Source organism: Mustela nivalis (assembly GCF_964662115.1).
Source record: "Mustela nivalis genome assembly, chromosome: X".
NCBI classification, from domain to species: Eukaryota; Metazoa; Chordata; class Mammalia; order Carnivora; family Mustelidae; genus Mustela; species Mustela nivalis.
Genome location: NC_139040.1, coordinates 41749460 through 41767958, shown reverse-complemented (window position 1 = coordinate 41767958; position 18499 = coordinate 41749460). Strand labels below are relative to the sequence as shown.

At 39.2% G+C, this 18499-nt stretch overlaps 2 protein-coding genes across 5 annotated transcripts in view; one reads left to right on the top strand and one right to left on the bottom strand.

Annotated features, from left to right (window-relative positions):
* The window catches only part of LOC309856357 (uncharacterized protein), a 34167-nt gene extending 31304 nt beyond the window's left edge, over positions 1 to 2863 (bottom strand). For both annotated transcript variants that reach the window (XM_082717426.1, XM_082717425.1), the window contains exon 1: positions 2812 to 2863. In XM_082717426.1, the coding sequence (XP_082573552.1) occupies positions 2812 to 2845 (34 nt within the window). In that variant the 5' untranslated portion in view covers positions 2846 to 2863. The remainder of the gene's footprint in view (positions 1 to 2811) is intronic.
* Positions 1 to 18499, top strand: part of IL1RAPL2 (interleukin 1 receptor accessory protein like 2) — a 1449628-nt gene that overhangs the window by 807912 nt on the left and 623217 nt on the right. The window contains exons 1-2 of one of the 3 annotated variants that reach the window (XM_082717422.1): positions 2933 to 3011; positions 15030 to 15303. In XM_082717422.1, coding sequence (XP_082573548.1) covers positions 15071 to 15303 — 233 coding nt within the window. In that variant the 5' untranslated portion in view covers positions 2933 to 3011; positions 15030 to 15070. Of the gene's footprint in view, positions 1 to 2932; positions 3012 to 3143; positions 3574 to 15029; positions 15304 to 18499 lie in introns of those variants that run through there. The other 2 variants (XM_082717423.1, XM_082717421.1) reach the window with 2 other exon arrangements.

Sequence of the window (18499 nt, the reverse complement as noted above, 5' to 3'; positions counted from 1 at the left end):
AGTTGATGGGTCCCAGAAACTGAGCTACAATAACTGGAGGTGAGCATGGAAGGAGGGAAAAATGTGTCAGGAGGACTCTTAGAATTGTGGAACTTAAGATTCCCCTATCCCTAAGTCTCCTAAAAAAGAACGTGGAAAGATACCTCCCCCCTCCCAGCCTCCTTAAATGGAGGCATTACTTACCCCTCTGGAATTGCATGGTGAGACCTATATAGCAGGGACATATTGCTGTCCAGGCCCACCCATGTCTGAGTCACACTGAATTACTTAGAGGTATGGTGGGTACACAAATGCAGGCTTGCTCAGGAGTGGTTTGGGACAGAGCTAGGAGCAAAGCAAAGAGCAGCTGGAAAATGGGGTGTGTGGCATTTAACTTTGCCTTGCAGGAGGGTAGAAGAAGTGTCAGGCTTCCATGGATTGGTGGGCTCCATAGTTCGGTGGAGTCTGGGGATCCTTGTTCCAATGGCTCTAACTGTGGCAGTCTGGGCTGTATTATTCTCTAAGGTTTTGCAAAATGCCCAAACTCATCGGTAAATAGGTAATTGTTAATAAGGAACTGTGGCCTGGCCCGTGTAGGCATGCTCAGGTAAACCATCCCCTCTCTGTTTTACCCTCTAGAGATCTTTCATCCAGCCTTCTACTCATGTGCAGACTAGTGTTGGGGTTGGTGTACTTGGGGTTCTAACAGCATTTTAAACAGACTTCCACCTGATTCTACCTTTAAGTCTTACCTTCAACCTCCCACCACTCCTAGAAGGAACCCTTGCCTCCCATTCCTTGTTATGAGGGGCTGGCAAACCTCTATCCCATTAACAAATCTCCTTTGTTCCTTCTCTCAATGCCTCCTTCACCCAGACATCATCTTTCTTCCCTTAACCTTCTTCACTCCATTCCCTCTAGTCTTCCAGGGCATTATGGATTGAGATGGATCTTATCCAAGTGTGTATTGGACACATGCAGGCTGGAAGCCTTGCACCACTGTGTGATGTCAAATACTACTTGTGTAAACAGCTATGAACAACAGGCTGTTGACATGAGGTATCTTTCTTTGACCAGGGAATTCAGGGAAGGTGCAGAGGGTAGTGTCACAGGTGGTGAGAGAAAAAGCACTCATTACCTCAGCATCAAGAATAGTACCTTTCTTTGCAATTTTCCTTTCTAAAATTTGCCTTTTCTTTTTGTCTGGGCTACTAGGAAGCTAACTAAGCAGCTAATGAAAGATTAACCAACCTTTTAGAAGCATTTATGTGCACCAACTCTCTACCAGATGTTTTTGATCTGAGTTACTTCAAATGTGTCTCCTGACAACATCAGGAGAGATAGCTTTCTCTCCCCCCGCTCCTACTCTGGTCACCCCACCACTGCCTATATTCCAAACATCAGCGCCTCTAATACCAGCCACTGCCTGTGCCTGGTGTCTATGACTATTTTATGATGAAAAAGAAGGAAACTCTCATTCTTTTCTGATGTACCATAATAATAAGATAGTAACTTGGATAAAAATATTAGTTATACGTGATAATTATTTCCATGAATACCCAAGCAGTGGTTAAGAAAATGGAATCTGGAATCAAACTGGTTGTGGAATATCAGGCAAGACATTTAACCTCTCTGAATCTCAGTTTACTCAAATGTAAATTGGGGATATCTTTAATACCTATCTGCTCACATGGCTGTTGTGGAGATTGAGTCAATGCATGTAAAACACAGGTACTGTGTACCTGATACACAGTAAGGGGTTAAGAAACTTTCCTATTATTAATATTATCATCATTAGTATGGTGTGCCAAGTTTTGACTCATTTAAATCTGATAAAAACATTGTGAGGAGTGAATTTCTCCCCAGTTTACAAGAAACCGTTATTCCTAGTAGCACTAATTACAACTATAGTACTAACATAAATGCAAATAACAATATCAGTGATGACTCATAATTATGTCCATTTTACAGATGCATGCCAAGATTCTCAGGAGTGACATATTCTCAGGAGTGACTATAATAATTAGATTATAATATCAGTGTAATGTAATTTATCAGTATTCCAAATTCATCTCCATTTCAGAGGCAGTATCAGATAACATCATTATTCTTGTATTGATATCCATTATTAAGGTATATGTTAAAATAACATTAGCAATAATAATAAGAACATTAATCATGCGATATCATTATGCCATTTCCAAGAGGGGAAGATTGTTATACCAGCATTACCAGGAATAGTAGTTTCAGTAGTTTTTTTAAAAAAAATATAATAATGCAATTAACTGCACTAATGCTTTACCTCAGTTATCCTGATTCTGATGAGATGAAAAGGTTAACATCAGGGTTTCTTAGTAGTATAGAATTAATTTAATATTTTTTTTTAAATTTAGTATTAATTATTTTTATTAGTAAATTATTAAACTGTGCTATACTTTAACATTTATAATAAATAATACAATTATGGTATACATAATAGTTAATACAATTGTGGCATTCACTATGATAATGATTAATGACATAATAACTTAATTATGACCTTAATTATAATAATTGATACTATAAAGGTGAATAATGTAAGCACAAATAATAATGGATGGACAGTCATTATCCCCAATGAATAAATGGTAAAGCATAGCATGGGTCTTCCTGGAGGTGCTTCCGGTGTAACTAATATTATAACATTGTAATATTAATTTAAATACAGACAATCTTAATTATGCCTCTTTTATCACGGAGACAGTCAATACCCAGGCACAGTGATATATATTTAGTTCTTTAAAGTTAACCTAATTGCGCAAAGTAATATTACGGAATGTCCTAGAACCATACCCAGTTCTGAGAGAGGAGAAGGCGAGGCTAGCATCCGGGGTGGTGAAACTATGATTATGGCGCTAACACTACGCAGATGCAGGAAGTGCTATACCCAGGAAGTGCTCTGAGTCGGGCCAATTCCCTGACAGAGGGCTGGGGCCAGCTCTGCAGTGGATGGCGCCCCCTTGAGCAAGGTCTTGGGCTCTTTGGTGCTACAGGTACTTAAGCCGCGCAGCATCCTCCTCCTTCCTACCCCCTCTCCAGCCCAGTCCCTGGCTTCCTGGCTGGCCTGCGGCCCCAGAGCCCACTGCACTTCTCTCCACGCTCTTCCCAGAACACGCTACCTTCTAGCAGTCGCTGAGGAGAGGCGCTTCACTGCGCCTGTGTTGTGGACATTTCTTCCTCGAGGCCACGTGAACCGAACCGCACTCAGGTGCGCCAGGGCTGCGGTTGCCCCCAGTCCTGAAGAGGAGTCGGGATGGGGAGGAGACCGGGCGGAGCTGCCGCTGGGGGAGCGGAGGGGAGAAGCTGCTTCTCCTTTCCTTTATCGCCCTTCCTCGACACCGAAATGAATGAGGCTGGCGTTCACGGTGCGGACCCTGCACACGTTGCGAGCGGATGGGAATCAGATGCGCTTTGGGTATGGGGAAAGGAAGGGAAGTGTTCAGGTCTGGGAGATGGTTCTGGAGATGATGTGAATGGGCGGAGGTTATCAAGCAACTCATCCCTTTGGCCAGTCCAGGAACCAGTAATTGCCCCACCCTGAACTTATTTGAACCGGTAAGTGGAGGATGTTGGTAGCCAGGGAGCTAAGTGTGTATCTGAGGGAACGGTGTACTAGGCATAGGGCACAGCCATTGCAAAGGCCTGGAAGCTAGAAGCAGCAGCTCTGCTGGTTTTATAAATTATCAGAAGGGCCCTAGCACAGACCAATTTGTGTTGACAAATAATAAAAATATTTACCAGCTAACATGGAAGTCTCAACTCTATTTAGCTCTACTCTTCCTTTTTAGGATAGTTACAATTTTGTCTGATAAATGTTTGTTTAAATATGTGATATTTTATATAAAGTATATATTAGGATGAATCATTCAGTTTTCAATATTTAACTTCTTTGGTTTATAAAAACAGCAATTTCATATGATTCAAACAATTATTGTCAATATACATTTAGTTATAACAATTAATTTTATTCTGAAGTTACATTATGATTACATAAATATAAGGAAAATATGTTATGTAAATATGTGTAAATTTATAAACTACAAGTATTATATGCAGTCTGTACATTTATATGTCATTTATAAAATATAAATATATGCAATCTTTAATAATATTGTAACATTATACCGATATACGTATGCACCTATTACTCTATCATATATAATTAATATGAAAATATATATCATGTCAGAATATTTCATAATGACCCTTCACAGTCCTGAAATGAAATTTATCAGTAATATGACTTATCTCTGCTCCAAATCTGAAAAAAAAATTCAATGACCTAACTAAAAAAAGATACTTTCTGTTGAAATAATGTGCATTGTTATATGTAAACACTTGGGAAATATGGTAGAATAATTAGTAAACTAGATGTATAATTAATAGGAATAGTAGCAGTAGTCAAAGTAGTAATAGAAAATACTTGTTGAGTATTGTCTGTGTTCCAGGCACTGTTCTAAGCACTTGAAGTAAGCACTTGAAGTGCACTGATATATTTAATCCTTATAGCCCCGGACAGAGGCAGCAGAGGGTTTCCATTATTTAGTTAGCTCAGCATGAGGAGGGGTTTGTGGTAGCCCAATGATGTGCTAAGCTTGCAAATAGAGGAGGAAATAAGTTAGCTAAAGAAGATGAGTAAGTCCTAATCGGCACTTAACTTTGGAGTCTGTGTATCCTAGTTGACACAGAATTTGATTTGCAGTAGGGGCAGCCAAGTGTAGAATTGAAGATGTGGGCTCTGCTTGTAACTTTTAGGACCTCGCTATTTGATGAGCAGCAATTGTGTCTCTGCCCATGGCAGTGCTCTCTTTATGACAGAGCATCTATCTTCCACAACTTCGACAGTATCAGAGGTCTCATCCTGAAATTTGTGTGGCAGTGCATGGCATGGAAACAACTACCTTTGGGCGGAGAATGCTTGTAGACCCTGAGGGTTGCCTGCACTAAGGCTCCATGTGTGAGAGGGGCAGTGTGTGCTTCTACAGGGTATGTGCACACCTCTGTGCATACTCTATGAAACCTCAGCTGACTGAAACCCACATCACAAGAGCCCTCAGTTCACTGGCTTTTATTCCCATCTATACTCCCCATTGTAAAGCAAACTTTTAGTCACCACAGTAATTTTTCTTCAGGGTACCTATTAATGTGTGCAAGAATCTAAATGTTGGAGGGAATAGTGTTTATATCCAGACAGGGGTTTGAAGTAAGAATGGGACTGTGTATGGTGGTTAAAGGGGACATTAGCTATATCTGCAATGCTTTAATTTTTAATAAGACAAAGCTACTGAAAGCAAATTGGAAAAAAAGTTAACATTATTAAATTTGGATGGTAAAATCATAGGATTTGTAATATTATTATTTTTTGGTTCTCCGTAATTTTGAAATTAAGAAAAAAAATAAAAGAAAAAGAAGGTTGCCAGGGGAGATTTTCCAATTTAGCACATATGCAGATTGTCTTCTTGACCGAAGTCTTCATCAACCATCAGATAGTCTGTTTTATTGGTGCTGGGTTAAGCTTGTCTAGTGTAATGCTTCCATTTCTTCTCAGAGTAGAAACTGACTTTCTTAGATGTCATGTATCCTTTTAAAGAGGCAGAGGTGGAATGAGAGCCCAGGGTTTCTGATCTCTAGCTAACTCTACTCTTTTCATGCTGTTGTGGCCTTTTCTTAAACTGTCTTGGCATTGGGGTCTAGGGTGATGACACGGAGGGCCTGACAAATCCTCAGTCAATCCAGAAAAATTTTAGTCTCATCATGATTCTTTACTTACTGAAGTAGAAAAGTGGATTTGGATGTTTTAGAGAAGACTTTCAACGATCTAAAGGTTAACCTCCAGCTAATGTGAAAATTAATTAACCAAAGCAGCTTATTCTATTTACACTTAATTGTGCAAGTTGTCATGGAATGAGAATATATAAAACTACATTCAGTAAGACCTACTAAGTGTCTGGTCCAGGAGGTACTTGAGAAGCAATGATATGAAAACGGAAAAAAAAACACAAACAAACCATGAGGGGTCTCTGACCTTGGCTTATGTGTCAATCAGTATTGCAGGAAAACTGGGATGCCACTTCCATCTTGATACCTAGGTAAGCTAAGCTCAGGGCACGACTAAAATTTGTTTGGGCAGGTGTGGAAGGTGGAAAAAATGGTGTGAGGGTGTAGACAGGGAAGAGCTCTGTGGGTAAGGAACCATAGCATAACTAGTTCCTGACAAGGAGGGCTAGGGTACGACTGGGAAGAAGAAGGTCAGCCTGTCAAGAGTAAGGCATTTTGATAGGTAGGGCCTAATTTGGAAGAGCTTGGGTGGTAGAGTTGGTGATTTTTTTTTTTAGATTTTATTTATTTATTTATTTATTTGACAGAGAGAAATCACAAGTAGATGGAGAGGCAGGCAGAGAGAGACAGAGGGAAGCAGGCTCCCCGCTGAGCAGAGAGCCCGACGCGGGACTCGATCCCAGCACCCTGAGATCATGACCTGAGCCGAAGGCAGCGGCGCAACCCACTGAGCCACCCAGGCGCCCCTAGAGTTGGGATTTTATCTGACTTGCCAGGGGATTATGGGTTTTGGAGCAGGAGTGTGGCATAGTTTATTTAGTTATTCTGTTTCTAGTGATACAGGCTAATGGAAAGGTGGCAGGTATTTGTTCTTGTGAACACATTTTGTACATTGTGGTCTATCTCTTGACATTCCTATCAGAGTTTGGATACATCACTGTTTTCTGTGGTGGGAAGCACCAGGAGGAATCTTTTTTTTTTTTTTTTCCTAAGATTTTACTCAAAAACGAATGATATACTGTATGGTGACTAACATAATAAAAAAAATTATTTATTTATTTTAGAGAGGGCAAGAACAGAGTGAGAGAAAGAGAGAGAGAGAGTGTGTGCACACAAGCTGGGGGAAGGGGCAGAGGGAGAGGGAGAAGCAGACTCTTCACTGAGTAGGAAGATCTGATGTGGGACTCAGTCTCAGGACCCTGGGATCATGACCTGAGCAGAAGACAGATGCTTAACCGACAGAGCCACCCAGCTGTCCCCAGCAGGAGGAATCTTAAGGTCTTTGATAAATTCATACAACTTTCGATTATTATTAAATTTGTTTGGGGAAAGAAAAACCCACATGATTTCATGCCATAAAGATTTAATGAGTGCCTACTATGTACAATTCTTTAGACCTTTTCCCAGAAATACAAAGTAAATGAGACTCCCATCTAACTGGGGAGATGTGTAGACAAGCATGTGGTGAGAGCATTACAGGGGAAGGAATTCACATGGGGCAATGAATAGTTTCATACAAGTGGTGTTTGAAGCTGGATCTTGGAGGATTAGTAGGATCTCAGTAGATAGGCACAGAGGCAAAGGGTATTCTAGAGGAAGAAACCTGAAAGGCAAAGGCGGAGGAAAGTGAATGGCAGGGAAGGTGAGTACTGACTGAAGTATAGGATATGTGCAGAACTATGGGGAGGGGTAGAAACAACAGGCAGTCTATAGTGAGCCAGGGGAGCTAGGCTTAGGGATGTGTATCCTGGGAGCCATTGTAGGTTTTGAGCAGAGAAAGGACATGGATATATTTCAGAAAGATCACTTAGTAGCAGTTTAAAGAACATATTGGAATGTGGAAGTCAGAAAATCATTTAGAAGGGAATTACTATAGTCCAAACAAAATAGAAGGACCTGGACTTTCACATCTGTGAGGATGGAGAGAAGGGGAAGAATTTAAGTAACTTTTCAGAAATGACAAACTTTAATGTCTTTTTGGGGGGAGCAGGGGGAGGTCAGTGGGAATGAAAAGGCAAGATTCAGGAATGATTTTGAACGATTTTGATTTGGATGACTGCAGACATAGGAGGTGGGGCAGATTTAGCGTGGAAGATAAATTCACTGCCAAGCATCCTGGATTTGAGGGGGCAGCAGAAAGCCTGCTAGTGGGGTTGGTGGACAGTGTAGATATACTGTCTCCCACAGTCTCGTTTGCTGCCGCAGCCTTCAAATTAACATCAGTGCATCTGAGAAGGGCTCCTGACTAGTGACTAATTCCAAAGGAAGCTCTCATCAGGCCTCAGGTAATCAGGAGTTGAGGAGCTGGTTGTAATGTTTCATGTGGCTTCACCTCCAGAACATAATTGAGGCTCATTTGTCTGGTAAAGATCTAAGGAATGATCTTGACAAAGCATAGCACAGATCCTGTAATGAAAGGGAAATGAAGATGGTTGCCAGCCCATTATTAAGTGTAATAACTAGGTGAAATGAGATGAAAGACTTCATTTAGGCAGAACTTTCCCATTGACAAATGGTAGGGGGTAAAGTTGAAAGGAAAGCATATAATCCAATTCATAAAAAGCGTAGAAATGCTTTTTAAAGCCCGAAGCGATAATAACTTATTGTATTTATTGAGCTGGGGTGGCAGATATTTTCTCTATTGATGGATACTGATTCACAGATGAAATTTTTAAAATATTTTTTTCTACCGACAGAATTTTATTTAAAAAATAACAAAACAACTCTGTCCATATTTCCAGGCTGGAAGTAAGGAGCCATGGGTCCAGCAGTAAGGGCACAAGCCATTAACTTCTCAGAGGGTTTAACTTCTTATGTCTGGGGTTGCCTAACTGAGGCAGATAGTGTTCACCATGATGGGTATAAATGCAAAGAAACTTGTCATTAGTTCTGTGTTTGGGGGAGAACTGAGAAAGAAACAGAAAGCATTTAACTCCCATATTAAAATATTAAGAGTAAGAATAACATTGTGTTCAATAATTATAATACATAAATACAAATGTTAAGATAAACACACAATTCTATTCCTAGGTTATGATTTTAGGAATTGGGTGATCATTCCTAGATATTTAATTTTAAATATGTCAATATGGGTCAGATAAAATTGATCCAAGTCTTAGATCTGCTCTTCAGAAGTTAAATCAAATACACAAATTATTTAGAATTCATTACTCTGTAAGTACTGTGTGTAATTCATAGATAAATAATTGGCAAACATTATTTGGTGGCTATTATTGCCACAATGGTTATTATTTGGGGATGGATTATCATCCAGCTGGAAAGGCCTGCTCTACTGGACAGATGAATGTTCTTTGGAATACATATGACAGTTTGGATAGCATCAAGCAAACCTTAGTATTTTAATAGCTCATGAGCTAGGATGTGGAGTATAGGAGGCATGTATAGAACACACAATGATGAAGGACGTAAGTTCTGGAGTCCAACTCACCTGTGCTGGGATCCACACTCTACTACCACAACTTGGGTAACCTTAAGCAAGTTATTTAAACTCTGAGGGTTTTTTTTTTTCCCTCAGTAAAATGGGAATAAGAGTCCCTATCTCCCAGAGTTAACGGGATAATAAAATGAGAAAAAAATATGCAAAGCATCTATCATGGCACCCAGCTATTCTGTACCAAAGAAAGGCTCAATGAATGCCAGTAGCTGCTGTTACACCTTTCTGTTTTGGGTCATCCACTTGCTGTGTGTGTAATCTGATTACCCAGTTTGAGCAAGAACTCAGCCGCATGCTCAGTTTTTGGCTCCTTCTGTCACACACAGTGGTGCATTCCCTAGTTGTGCTGTGATTCCTCCCCAGCAACCAGTGGTTGGCAGATAGCAATATTTTTAGTTTTAGAGGTTAGGTGGGGAATCTGAGTGCTACGCAAAAAACTTGGACAGCTCCCCCTCTAGTGGTGATTTGATGAATTGCCCCTAACAATTGTCCTGTTGATCACAAATAGAGCTGGCTGTAAAAACGAAAGGGATATAGTTGACATAGTTAAAAGAAAACAGCTGGTTAACAGATGAATTTATTAATCACAAACACATAATAAACTAATACTAGGTGTATATCTGAGGCAGAGGACTTAAGTTGTAATGAATATCATCAAGATATCTGGAGCTTGCTTATTTTCCGCTGTGCTAATTAGCCTTTTTACCTAAACAGAGTCCTAATTTGGGGTAGAAATCCTGAACTGGCAATTCTAAACACAGCTATATATCCTACCCCCCCAATAAAAATTGTAATGTATATAGCCACTAAAGGGTAATTTTACTGTACACAATATTTTTTTTCTAAAATAATATTATTATTGATGATAAACTCTTCCTCTTTTTACGGATTTATGAACTTTTCTCAGAGCTTTGTTTTCGCAGCAGGTAGGTGTAGCAGGTTTTTCTCTTCTGGTTGTTTTGAGGAGAAAGCCAAGGCTTGTCTACTTGCACATTACTTGCACACTTTTGTCACCCAGGGCACGTCCCATGGGATTGTATTTTAGTTTACCCCTAGGAATCTCCTCTTGGCAAGATAAATTGCATGGATACTGGTATGTCCCCTTATGTGCTCATACAGTTATTTTTTGTTGTTGTTGTTTCCATTTGAATCTTCATGTCAGACTCCCCAAGAACATACCTGTTTGGCAGATTGGAATGAAAATGATTAAAACGGAGATTTTTTTAAAGATTTATTTTTATTTGAGAGAGAGAGAGAGCACACATACACGCACGAGTCTGGGGCAGAGAGACAGAGAAGCAGACTCCTCACTGAGGCAGACATAGGGTTCCATTCTAGGATATTGAGATCATGACCTGAGCAGAAGCCAAGAGCCAGAAGCTTAACCCACTGAGCCACCCAGGTGCCCAGAGGCCTGGGTTTTAAAGAAGGGGCTTTTTTGCTCCATTATAATTGTTTTGGATAGCTCAGATATTAAAGCATTTCTGCTTTAAGGCTAAACTGAGAGTAATAACTTCGTGAGCTTTACAGAAATGTAAATCAAGGGAGTAGAGATGAGAATGTAAAGAAATACAGTTTTTTTAAATACTTGAATTGCCATTCATAAGACTTAGGAGTGAACACAGAATGGATAATTTAGAAATAGGAGGTATTTTCTAATGGAATGACAGGTATATTTATAACCATATTGAGTTTTTGTGAAGCAGAGAACAGGCAGCATTCACTTACAATTCGATGAGATTGTGCTGTAGCAAGCTTCAATCCAATAGAATTTCACTGTTTTGGGGGGAAAAGTGGTTTTCTTCTTGTAGTGCCCCTATTTACACTTATGGCTGGTCAGTGAAACCCAGTTCTCAAATCACCTGTGGGAGAAGCTGGTCTGTCCAGAAACCACTTTTCTTAGGAGCTCTTTGGGGGCCAACTTAAACACATGTGACTGGAGTTGTAAACAGAATGGGGCTGGATCACTCTGGATTACAGACCTGTGCTGATGAGATCAAGCGTGGCAGGCTGGCTTCCTCTATAGGTTACTCAGTTCCACTATGTCACCAACCTGGCCTTAGTCTGCACCTTTGTCAGCTTCACCACAGATCTTTATTTACCAATTATTTATAGAGTGTCAACATGTGAGGGGCCCTGAAAGTGTGGCATATTATTGCCAGCTCCTTTTCATGATAGAAATGTGACTTGCACTGGTGACTTCTGGTGGCACCACCTTTGATTCCTACAATGATCTTGGCTAATTGAATTGTATGTGACCTTTCTTCTCTGCCTTTTTGTGGCTCTTTCATACCTTTCAGTGCTTCTCTCTTAACCTCACTATTTCAGTCCCTTCATGCTGCCTAGCTACCTGACTTTCTAGGTCTCTTACAGCAGTATATCCTTCTTAGTTTCTTCACTACTCTCAAATCTAAAAGAAATGAATTTACTATATCGTGGTATATCCCCTCTTGCCCCACTCTTGGTTTGTTTATCTAGGAACAGAAACCCAAGAGAAACAAGTCATATCATCATGTTGGAATCTAGTAGTGGTCCAATACTACAATGCCTCAACTCATGGGAATGGATTTCTACTGATGGAAGTTTGGTGTGGGAAAATATTTGGTGGCAGATGGGCTTTCACAGACCCTTGGTATCATATCCTTTGTTTACTTTTGGGGAAGATCCCCTCAGGTTTGAAATACCTTATATTGTAACCTTGTGAATACTAAAGGAAAAGAATAAAGAGGATACCATTTGAAAATTGTTTTCTCCATTACTGCAGATCTATTTTCTGCCTGCTGACTACCTTGTAACTAAATACTTCCACTCCGCTAGCTAAACAAGAGAACAGAGGAAAAGGAACCATGAATCTATTAAATCAAATATATTTTGCTCAAATAGTACTTAAAAGAAAATGAATTCTTGGTATATTCTCAAGGTCTGTATAATAAAGCTAATTATAAAGGCAATTAAATGTCTTCAGCTGTCATTGAGTATGATCATTGTGTCTCAGGAGCAGATATTTTATTATCTTCAATATCTGTCACTAATGGGCCAAACCAGACCATTAACATTGTAAAAGCGAGATTATACAACAGATTGTTTGAAGGAGGCAACTAAAGGGATTTAGGAAACAAGTGGAAAAAACATTCCCAAAACTTTTTTTTTTTCCTACTAAATAGGTAATTATAGAGGTTGAAGCTACATTGCTAAGCCAAATTTGCTAATTCAGAAACACTTGCTGTGCATTTTAGGGTTTGGGGAAAAACTGGACTATTAAAGAGTCTTTTTAAATTATCCCCAGGTTTTTGTTGTTGATGTATGGGAACAGTGTCACAGATAATCCATAAAAGGGAATAATACAAAATTCATTTAAAGATGATAATAAGAAATATTAAAATTCCATTTGATCCAGAGATGGATTGCCCTAATTTTACCACGACCTAAAAAGTTTAACTAAAGCAGATCTCCCCCATCTATTACTGACAGTTAGGAGAGTAACTCACGACAGGTAAATGACCAATTCCAGGGAGTGACTGCAAAAGCCCCCCAAGAGATAACTAGACACAGGTTTGGTTTAATCCAATCATTCCTTCTTGGTTTCAGCAGTGCACATTGGTCATCAAAATCCATAGTGGTGAATCTGGTGCCTTATGAATCCTCAGAGAGAGTTCAAATGCCCTTCATTATAAATTTAAAATGAGTTATTTATTTTATTATTAATTTATTTCCAATCAATATTTCACATACAAAAGAGGACTTGAGGCAGCTTATAATAAAAGCCCATATGTAGCAGGGCAATAAAAAATTAAGTCAGAAAGAGAGATCAGAAACCACGGAGTTCAAAAACTTTCTTGGGCTATAGACCCCTTTGAAGATCTGTTAAAGAGCTGTGGAACATCTCCCCCCAAAAGTATAACTATGCAAATAGTCATAACAACCTTGAAGTCTACCCAGTCACCCTCACCCTGGGTATCCTTGTACCCCAGGGCAAGGACCCTTGTATAGAGAAAGCAAAATCTTGAGGTAAGATAGTTATGGCATTTGGGGTTGCCTGGGTGGCACAGTCAGTTAAGCATCCCACTCTTGGTTCTGGCTGAGGTCGTGATCTCAGGGTCATGAGATCAGCATGGAGTCTGGCTCTGCACTCAGCATGCAATCTGCTTAAGAGTCTCTTCCTCTCCCTTCCTCTTTGTCTGCCCCTCCCCCCACCTGCCCATACTCTCTCTGTCTCTAAAATAAATCTTTACCAAAAAAAAAGAAGGTAGTTATTGCACTTGGGTATTACATTTAGCCCTGAGCTTCCTATCAACTGAGGTTAAAAGATAAACACACTGGGGTACAGACTTCTCAACATCTAAAAAAGGAAGCAGATCAGTTTACAAAATTATAAGTAAAACATATAATTTTAAAATGGCAGTGTTTTTACAGCTTATGAAAGGATTATTTTATAAAGAGTAATCAAGTAATACAAAGGGTTGCAGTATAATTTGATGAAATTCTTTGAAATTAAATAATTGGAGGTAGACAATCTTTGCTAATTGTGCTGATTAGCGTATTAAATCAGCCAGTGTCTAATTTCCAACCATTCTGGAAAAGAGGGAATTTACTGTATATGTTTTTTTAAATGGTAGATTTACCCACCTAATATTATTTGACTAAAGCTGATGTTAATATAATATATTCTCATGAGTAAACACAGTTGAATGGCAAGGGAGTCCTTGGGGGTATAGAAAGAAATTGAACTGTGATTAAATATCTGCTATTAATAGGTTATACCATGGAAAACTGGAATGTAGATAATGGCAAATAATCTTTAGGTGCCTACTTTAGGTGCCTACTGCTTCCAACTTTTCTCAAAGACAAATAACACTGTCGTCCCTGTCACAATTATAGGCAGAGGCAGTATAGGGTAGGGGTTAAGAACACAGTCTGTAGATTCAGAGACTGGTTTTCTACCACTTATTAGCAGTGTCACCTTGGGCAAAGTCTCTGAACTTCTCTGAGTCTTAGTTTTCTTGTCTGTAGTATAAGAATAATAAGTGAGGGGCACCTGGGTGGCTCAGTGGGTTAAGCCTCTTCCTTCAGCTCAGGCCATGGTCTCAGGGTCCTGGGATCGAGCCCCACATAGGGCTCTCTGCTCGGCGGGGAGCCTTCTTCCCCCTCTCTCTCTGCCTGCCTCTCTGCCTGCTTGTGATCTCTCTTTCTCTGTGTGTCAAATAAATTAATAATTAAAAAAAGAACCATAAGTGAATCTCAGGGCTGCTCCTAGACTGTACAAGGGTCCCCTGGAAGTATTTCTTTTGTGGGGTTCCTGTCCAAATAATCTGAGTCATCTAAAATCTACATGTCAGTGTCATCCTCACAGTCCAATCTCACACAATCCTGTGAAGCAAATGCCGTATGATTGGCAGGAGTAATGCTTTTGCCAGGCTGCTCTGCTGGAATTGGAACCTAGTGGTGGGGCCCCGGGACAAGCACATAAGCACCAGTGCTGGAGCTCCTTGGAGAATCCGGTCAATTCCATGCAGAAGTTTATTGTAGAGAACTGGAAATTCCCTGGAGGCACACAGCTAGAATAAGGATCCTGCCTGGGAGGTCTAAGGAGAATGCTGGTCCATCTCAAAGCGTCACTGGGAAGATTAAAAGAGGTAGAGGTAATCTATGTAAAGCACTTGCCATGCAAATTCTGTGAATCTTGGCTCACTGTAGGCCCTCAATACATTTTGGCAGTGATTGTTGCTCTTATCATTAACAATGCTCCCTGAATTTCATGCCCAATCTGGTTTTCTTTCAGTGGATGGCTGCATTGACTGGTCAGTGGATCTCAAGACATACATGGCTTTGGCAGGAGAACCAGTACGAGTGAAATGTGCCCTTTTCTACAGTTATATTCGTACCAACTATAGCATGGCCCAGAGCACTGGGCTCAGGCTTATGTGGTACAAAAACAAAGGTGATTTGGAAGAGCCCATCATCTTTTCAGAGGTCAGGATGAGCAAAGAAGAAGATTCAATATGGTTTCACTCAGCTGAGGCACAAGACAGTGGATTCTACACTTGTGTTTTAAGGTGAGTGCCAAATTAAAGTGAATACCAGATGAAAATATTGCTGAATACCATAGCAGGTTGTCTTTCGATTGGGCCTGGAGTATGTGGAAGTGTTGCTCCTGTTATACAGTGGATATATCTTGAAAGGTTGCAGTGCATGTAGAGCTTCAGTAAATTCAGTTCTAATTATTTATTGGAACTGGACAGCAAATTCTTAACAAATTTTCATAAAATGGGACTTTCATTTACTATGTATGCTCACATAATTTAGAAAAGTTTATAATTCATTTCTTCCTCAATTCCATCCCTATCTTAGATTAATGATTTTTTTTTTCATAAAGCCAGTTGGCTCAATGGTTTTAATATCTGCCCATGAAAATGGCCTAAAGTATCACTTAAGCCAAGGTCTCTTTTTGTTGATAGAAATAACTTCAGATGCTACTGGGAGATCTCTTAACAAATGAACTACCATTAAAATTTTTCACATAATTTGCAGTGTGAACTTGAGTCTACTGTATCTAAATATTCAGCATGCAACCCTGTAAACACATGGTCATCCTTAGTTCCTAGGTGCTTTACAGGGAAGATATCACAGATAAAATTCATTCTTGCAAGAAATTTACTGTGAAAAGCAATCTGTTTTATACTTAGGGATTCCATAATATGTCCTTCCTTCCCCTTCTGCCCTGGTGCTACGATCTAGGATCTAGAATCTCAGATAGAGACTGCATTAGGTATTGAAGTAGATAGCTGAGATGACCTTTAAACCACTTTTCAATTCTGCCATTTTGGGAGTCTCTGATCTTGCTCAGCAGGGACCTACACTCTATTATTTGATTTTAACTTCTTGGAAATGCAGACCCTTCCTATTTTTGTCTCGTGTGGACTTTGATGCCAAAGCTATGTCACCTTTTCATCAAAAGCACTTTGAAACCCCTGGTGAGGCCTCATTGTTCAAAAGGCCAGGAGAACAAGGTGGTGTATAAATAATCTTCTTGATGCTCTAGGCATCACTTTTGTACTTATATGTTTTGAGTGGGAAGTGTTGGGGAAGCAAGTGGTGAGTTTAGTTTCTGTTTGTGGTGGGCAAAAACTCCAGGATATTGGCAGAAATTCTCATCACATCCTTAGTGATAATCAGTATTTTCACCTACTTGGGTATCTCTTGGCAAATTGAGAAAAGAATGGTAATTCAGCTTCAGTGACTGACATTGTATTCTTTAGGGTGCAGTTCCTCTTTTCCTACTTACCTCCTCTCTACTCCCACCCTCATTAAATCCTGTCAGTTTAAAATAGATCTCTTCTCCTCCTTCTGATTCATTTTTTTTTCACAGATTTAAAATTTTATTTGCAAGGCATCAGTTCACTATATAGATGTTCTATACTGATAATGAATTATCAAATTAATTATTGCTTATTTTCCCTGCCCTGCTTATATCTCCAGACTTGCTACCCCCCTCCTCTTTTCTCTCCTCTAACCCCATTCTCCTATTCTGAGCAATGTTGTAATCCAGCGTGTATCCTTGAATACCTTCTCTTTATTCTTTTTTTTCTCATTGTTTTATAAAATAAGAGTTACACATTTCTCTACATTTTCTTTTCTTAGTAAAAATACATAGTAGGAATTTTTTCCAAGTTAACTGATCGAGAATTAACTCATCCTTTTAAGTATATAATATTCTGTGTTGCTTGATAGTCTATGATACCACAATTTAGTCAATAATTTTCCTATTTATTTGCATGTATTTTGTTTCTAGTTTTTTGTCCCTATAAAATGTGTTTTAATAAAAGACCCCTCCATTTGCCTTTATTTTTTAATTTAATTTAATTTTTTCCAGTGTTCCAAAATTCACTGTTTATGTACCACACCTAGTGCTCCTTGCCTTTAAATAAACTTACAAATTTTAGAACAGGTTTAGATTTACAGAATTATTGCAAAGATAGTACAGTAGGTTTCTATATGCCCTGCACCCATTTCCCCATTATCAACATCTTACATAATTATGGATCATTTGTTACAATTAATGAACCAATAGTGGTACATTATTATTAATGGAAATCCATATTTATTCAGAGTTCCTCAGATTTTCCTTAATGTCTTTGCTATTCTAGGATCCCATTTGGGATAATGTATTACATTTAGTTGTTAGGTCTCCTTAAGTTCCTTTTGGCTATTGGAGTTTTTCAGACTTTCCTTATTTCTTATGACCTTGACAGTTTGAATAGTACTGTTCAGATATTTCGCAGAATGTCCTTCAGTTGCAATTTATCTTATATGTATTTCATAGTTAGACAGGGGTTATGTGTTTTTTGGGGGAAGGCCACAGATGTAAAATATTCTCCTTATATCATATCAAGGATAGAGAGTTTCAGTTTGCCTTATCACTTTTGATACTGACATTGATCACCTGGATTGAGGTTGTATTTGTCTTTCTCAACAGTGAAGTTACTTTTTTCCTCTTTTTTTTTTTTCATACTCTCCTCTTTGGGAGGAAGTAGTTATTCACAGCCCATAATTAAGGAGTAGGGAGTTATGATCCACCTCATCAAGAGCAGAGTACCACATAAAATTGTTTATAATTCTTCTGCATAGGATTTTTGTCTCTTTACTCCTATTTATTTAATCAGTATGAACTCATGGATATTTATATTATACATTAGGTAATCACCCAAGGCTACTTTATTTTCTAGCTCTAACTCTTCTACCTCTGTCCATCAGAGTTCTTTCAGTTGGCATATCTGTTCCTTTGACATAACTTCATCTTTGTGTGTGTGTATTTTGAGCATTTCTTTATATTTCAGCACTGTAAGATTCTCCAGGCTTATCTTATATATTTCCTGCCCCAGTCCTATTCCTGCCCCAGCCATTTCTCCAAGGAGCCCTCATTCCTTTTAATGGAGAATGACGTTAGAAACCAAAATTCCCATGCTAAATATGGTCATTGCTACTGGGGTGTGATTGCTTCTAGGCCTTCTCAGTTGACAGCCTATTTGCTTTTAAACAAAGCCTTGTAGTATTTCATGCACAAGTGGGATTTCCTAGTGCCCCTGAAATCCTTTCCTGCAAGGTGGCCCTCTCTTTCAGGTACAAATCAGACTTAATTTATATCTATTGTAGATATCATCTAAGTCTGTGGTTCTCAACTCACATGTAGATCAGTAGAAGAGAAAAGGATGATATCACACTGAGCAGAGGCTTAGATTCATGCAGTTGATC